The 6401-nt window shown below is 44.4% G+C and overlaps 1 protein-coding gene across 1 annotated transcript; it reads right to left on the bottom strand.

The window, feature by feature from the left end:
• Nucleotides 1-3630: 3630 nt before the first annotated feature.
• Nucleotides 3631-5960, bottom strand: LOC109934091 (zinc finger protein 239-like; the record flags this gene model as incomplete). Its single annotated transcript, XM_020532909.2, has 1 exon — nucleotides 3631-5960. A coding segment is annotated over one exon (1086 nt), but the record flags the coding sequence as incomplete, so codon positions are not given.
• Between the last annotated feature and the right edge of the window lie 441 nt (nucleotides 5961-6401).

Below are 6401 nucleotides of genomic sequence, written 5' to 3'. Positions count from 1 at the left end.
AGAAAGAAAAGGAAAATCCTGTTTGACTCAACTGATGGATTGATACTGAAGTCCTATCCAGTCTGGATGATGTATCCATTTATTGAATGAGGTTCTCCCACAATGTCTGCACTATTTTCGACACACAGCCCTCCAACTTCCTGATGTATACACTGACAGGGAGGGTGATACCACCCGGTAGATGTAATAGAGTTGGTGAGAAGTATTGTGGCTGGAAGAGGGTATAAAGATGGAGCAGATTGGAGAAGATAGAAGGTGCTGCAGGGATGCAAGGGGCAGTGGGAGAGGAAGGAATTTCTACGAGATGGTGCAAGATCTCAGGAGCAGAAGCAGGTTTTGGGAAGAGGGACAGACGGCATTGTAAAGAAGTTACAGAGGTACAAAATGTCAGACGGAATTGAGATCTTCGAGATCAACAGGGCAGCGGGGGATGAAGGACTGAGATTTGTGAGGAAGTGTAGGAAAAGGAGGATGAGATACACAAAGGGGCTGCAGACAGTTCCAGACATGCGATGTGTTGTGGGCTCTGGAGGAAGTGAGAGATAAGGGAGAATTCTTGTGCTTGTGAAACAGATGCCCACTGAGCAATGACAGACCACGTAGAGACTTGCTCCACACTTTCTCTCTGTGTCAGTCAATCACTCATGCGTGATCACACAGTGGAAACACTTTGATGTCTAATCTTGTTCAACTGCTCCATGCCTGACTGTTCTGGAAAACATATATCACATCAACCACAGAATAACTTATGCCCATTGTAATCAGTATTTCTGGTGATGTCCCTGTTTCGCATCTGTTTCGCACATTATCACAAAGTCTGATCACATCATCAAGTAAGAGTTGGATTATAGTACTGGTGGGAACAGGCCTGTCACTGTTTGACACTGGGGTACAATACTCGTGGGGTTGGTTTATCTCTATATAAGTCGAGGGTATGTTCGTGTTGGGTTGATGTATGTGTTCACAGAGTCATGCAGCAGAGAAACAGGCTCCTCACCCACCCTCACTCACCCACCCCCCACCCTGCCATGTCAAAACAGACCAACAAAAACCAAACTCGAGTAATTCCACTTATCTGCATTTGATCCATAACATACCATGCCTTGGGATTTTAAGTGTTACTCCGGAGGTTCCTTGAGTGTTTCCACACTCTCTGCTTCAACCATCGTCTACGGTAGCGCGTCCGATATTCATACCGCACCAGGTGAAAAAATGTTTCATTAGATCCCCTCCAAACGACTTATTCCTCTGTCTTGGGATTACAGCATGTATCCAAGTGGTTCTTTTCAGATTCGGGTAAACACAATTAAGAGAAGGCTTAAATATGAATGTCGATTATGTTGTAATAAGTGATTACAGTGGTAAACCGATGACTGGTCTAGAGGCTTAAGTTCCTCCCTGGCAGGTGGGAAGAGTGTGTGTCTGTGTGTGTGTGTGAGAGAGATGGAGGTAGTCCCTGTGTGTGTGAGTGTCTGTGTGAAAAAGCGGGATGGAGGTAGTCTCTCTCTCTGTGTTTCCGTGCAAGAGAGCAGGATGGAAGTTGTGTGTGTGTGTGTGTGTGTGTGGGGGAGAGCGGGATGGAGGTTGTCTCTGTGTGTGTGTGTCTGTGTGAGAGAGAGGGATGGAGGTAGTCTGTGTGTGTGTGTCTGTGAGAGAGAGAGGGATGGAGGCAGTCTCTCCGTGTGTGTCTGTGTAGGAGAGAGGTATGGAGCTAGTCTCTCTGTGTGTGTGTCTGTGTGAGAGAAGGTTAGAGGTTGTCTCTGTGTGTTTGTGTCTGTGTGAGGAAGAGGGATGGAGATTGTCTCTGTGTCTGTGGCAGAGAGGGATGGAGGCAGTCTCTGTGTGCATGTGTGTCTGTGTGGGAGAGCGGGATGGAGGTAATCTCTGTGTCTGTGAGAGAGATGGATGGAGGTAATGTCAGTGAGCATGTGTCTGTGTGAGAGAGAGGATTGGAGGTAGCTTCTCTGTGTGTGTGTCTGTGTGAAAGTGAGGAATGTAGGTAGTATCTGTGAGCATGCGTCTGTGTGAGGGAGAGTGATGGAGGTAGTCTCGGTGTGTGTGTGTCTGTGTGGGGGAGATGGATGGAAGTAGTCTCTGTCTGTGTGAGACAGGGATGGAGTTAGTCTCTGCGTGTGTGCGCCTGTGTGATAGAGAAAGATGGAGATGGTCTGTGTGTGTGTGTGTGTCTGTGTGGGAGAGAGGGATGGAGGTCGTCTCTGTGTCTGTGTGCAAGAGAGGAATGGAGGTCATCTCTGTGTGTGTGAGAGAGGGATGGAGGTCGTGTGTGTGTGTGTGTGTGTGTGTGTGTGCGTGTGTGTGTGCGAGAGAGAGAGAGAGAGAGAGAGGGGGATGGAGGTAGTCTCTCTGTGTATGTGTCTGTGTGTGAGAGCGCGCGAGAGGTAGTCTCTGTGTGTGTGTGTGTGTGTCTGTTTGAGAGAGAGGGATGGATGTCGTCCCTCTGTGTGTGTGTGTCTCTGTCAGAGAGAAGGATGGAGGTAGTCTCTCTGTGTGAGAGAGAGGGATGGAGGTTGTCTTTCTGTGTGGGAGAGAAGGGGATAGGTTGTCTCAGAAAGAGAGAGGGAAGAATGTAGTCTCTGTGTGAGTGTCTGTGAGAGAGACAGGGATGAAGGCCGTCTCTGTGTGTGTCACATGTCAATTTCTTTCAATAGGATTGGTCTATGTTGTCAAAACCATCCAATTTAAATTTGACAGGCTTTTGGTATCTAAGTGTCTTGTTCAAAATGATTGGCTAAATTCAAAACTGCTTGTCTTGGTTAAAAAAACAAAACTACTGCTGGGCTGTTAACTCTACAGCCTTTTGATGCAAATGTTTCGATTTGGGTGCTCTCTGTGTACTTGCAAACCTTCAAGCTGCTCACAGACATCCATTTTACACCATCATTATGAAAAGATGGCTTCTATTTTTTTCTTTTAAAACCTTAACTCCATTATTACTAGATCCATAGCTCATTAATCTGAAGTTACGCATTTTATACAAATTCTATTTATATTACAACTGAACACTACTGTTTCTATCTTACATGAACATTTTTCTTTTAAACCTGCGATAAAAGCATCTGCAATAATACCTTCATTATCTGCAACATGTACAATCTGTAAATTAAACGCTTGTAACATTATTTCCAACGAAATAATCTGATGTTCTTGTCCTTAAATCTTTCCAGAAAAGTCAAAGGATGGTGATTGGTGTTCACAATCGTCTCTGATGCATTGGTTGCAACGTAAATATTAAAATGTTCTAAGGCCATTACCAAACTCAATAACTCTTTTTCAATGGTTGAATTCTTTTTCTGGTGGTTATTAATTTTTTGACAAATAACCAATTGGCCTTTCAATTCCACAATCATCCTCCTGTAACAACACAGCTCCAACACCTACATCGCTTGCGTTGATGGCGACTTTGAAGGGTTTCAAGGAATTTGGCACAGCTAAAACTGTTGCGATGCTTAACACCTGTTTTTAAATTCTGAAATGCCTCCTGGCATTATTCTGTCCACTGAAACAATAAGGAGATGACCATTTCAGAGGTGAAATGCAATTTCTTCAAAGTACTCTAAATCTCTACTCCAAGGAGCTGTGGATTCTCAGTCACTGAATACTTTTAAGTCAGACATTTCAGTTTGCTTTAATGTAATGTATAGAGTAAAGGGAAATGGGGATAGTTCAGGAAAATGGGAGAAAGTTCAGGAGGATCAGGCTTTAATGTCTGAATGGATGACTCCTGCTCCTATATCTGCTATTCATTAAACCTCAGTCTATGAGAAGTTGCTCTATGTGAGAATTCAATCTTTCATGAAAAATCACCAAGATCTGAGACTATATTGAACATAGAATAGCACAGGAAGAGGCCAAGCATGATGCCATTCTAAACTAATCCCAGCTGCCTGCACAAGGTCCATATATCCCTGCCTGTTCATATTTCTGTCTAAGTACCTCTTAAACATGGCTTTTATTTCTTCTTCTACCACCTCCCCATAATCACATTCCAGGCACTTACCTCTTCTGTGAAAAAAAACCTTCCTCACACATTTCCTTTAAATTTTTCCCTTCTCATCTTAAACCCATGCCCCTTGGTATTTGGCATTTCCCTCCCAGGGAAAAAGATTCAGACTATCCCATGCCTCTCATAATTTGATGTACTTCTATCATATCGCCCCTCAGCATTCAATACATCAGTGAAAACAATCCAACTTGTCCAACCTCTCTACAGTTAATATACTCCAGTCCAGGCAACATCCTATTTTGCACCCTCTCCACCCTCTGTTGACCAGAACTGCACACTATATCATGCCATTGACACTATTTACAACTTACAGTTAAATTTGCACTGACAGTTTCTGTATAGAAATGTACGAGTGTCAGAGTTATCCAGCAGTTCAGCTCTAATGGGGACAGTGACTTCACAAAAGGAACAAAGATGCCACAGGTCAGTCAGTGTAAATCAGCTCCAATGGATGAGTATCCATTACAGCAGGGAGGAATCTGAGGTGATCAGTTGGTGAAGTTATTCGAAGAAGAATTCCTTCGATATCTGACAGGTTTAAAAAGCATGTCTATCGAACAGATCAGGGGGAGATTCCCAACATTCAGAGCTTACACAGTCTCATCCTGGAGTTACGGTACTCTGATCAGTTTATTGTTCCCCTTCAGTTCAATGTTGATCCTGAGCAAATTTCAATTTAAAAATAAGATGCGCAGATATGATGGTCCGTTCACGTATGAACGAGAGATGCTGCTGGGCACCATTAACTAACTGGGGTAACTGAAATCAGGATCAACACCCACCCACTGCCTCTCTGAATGAAAATTATTCAGTCCTGGTTGTGATTAACAGCAGAAACCAAACCCTGCTGTTACTTGTGACCTCGCCGGTGTCTCAGCAGGTTGGATGAATGAGTGAATCCCTTCCCACACACAGAGCAGGAGAATGGCCTCTTCCCAGTGTGAATCATTTGGTGTTCACTGAGTTGCCATGATCGCCTGAACCCAGACCCACAGTGAGAGCATCTGAACGGTTTTTCATCGGTGTGAACACGTTGATGGTACATGAGTTCCCCAGAACTTTTGAAGCACTTCTTACAGTCCAAGCATTTAAAAGGTCTCTCGTCAGTGTGAACCCGCTGGTGTCTCAGCAAAGTGGATGACCGAGTGAATCCCTTCCCACAATCGGAGCAGGTGAACGGCCTCTTTTCAGAATGGATTCTCTGGTGATTCTGCAAAGTGGATGATTGAGTGAATCCCTTCCCGCAATCAGAGCAGGTGAATGGCCTCTCAGAAGAGTGAACTCGCTGGTGTGTCAGCAGGTGGGATGACTGAGTAAATCTTTTCCCACACTGGGAGCAAGTGAACGGCCTCTCCCCAGTGTGAACTCGCTGGTGTACAGTGAGGTCAGATGATCGTCTGAACCCATTCCCACAGTGAGAGCACTTGAATGGTTTGTCCTCAGTATGAACTAGTTGATGGGACATCAGATCCTTGGAGCTTTTGCAGCATTTCCCACAGTCTGGACATTTAAAAGGTCTCTCGTCAGTGTGAACTTGCTGGTGTCTCAGTAGTTGGGATGATGTCCTGAAGCTCTTCCCACACTGGGAGCAGCTGAATGGTGCATGCCTGTTGTGAACTCGCTGGTGTTCAGTCAGTGCATATTGATTTTTAAAGCTCTTTTCACAGTCAGAGCATTTAAACCTTCTCTCCTCAGTGTGAACATGCTGATGAGTCAGTACATTGGATAACTGAGTAAATCCCTTGCCACATACAGAGCAGCTAAATGGGCGCTCACCAGTGTGACTGCGCCAGTGAGTTTCCAGCTGCGATGGGTAATTGAATCCCTTCCCACAGTCTCCACATTTCCATGGCTTCTCTCCACTCTGAATGGTGTTTTTTTTTATCCATTTTGAAATGTGAATGATGCTCACATCCCGATGAGTTGACCGTTTCCATCAGATCCTGATGTGACACTTAGTTGGAGAACTGGGATTACAAATTCTTCCCTGTAAATATCAAGTAAAATGAATTTTAAACAGAATCAAGGGAGTGGGAGAACCCACTAGTCTGCTGGTTAATATATGTAGACTCATTTTATGTTCTGCACATACAACACAATGGGAGAACAGCAAGAGAGAGTGAGAGATTAAGGATGTATGAAAGTGATGGACTGGATCCATCTGGAATTCAACTAGAATTTTGACAGAAAATCTTAAAGCCTCAAACCTCCACTCCCTAGAAAGAAAACAGCAGCTGCTACATGGGAAAGCCGTCACCTCTCAGCCAAATACCACTGAGTCCACACTGGGAAGGAAGTTCATCTTCTCAGTGTTATTAACGCCTGATGAATCCACCTCCCTTCAATTTCATGTTGGAAATTGCTGGGTCTGATTGCA

Source organism: Rhincodon typus, chromosome 15, assembly GCF_021869965.1.
Source record: "Rhincodon typus isolate 14 chromosome 15, sRhiTyp1.1, whole genome shotgun sequence".
Taxonomy (NCBI): domain Eukaryota; kingdom Metazoa; phylum Chordata; class Chondrichthyes; order Orectolobiformes; family Rhincodontidae; genus Rhincodon; species Rhincodon typus.
The sequence above is the reverse complement of the archived record's forward strand: the minus strand, read 5'-3'. Positions and strand labels throughout refer to the sequence as shown.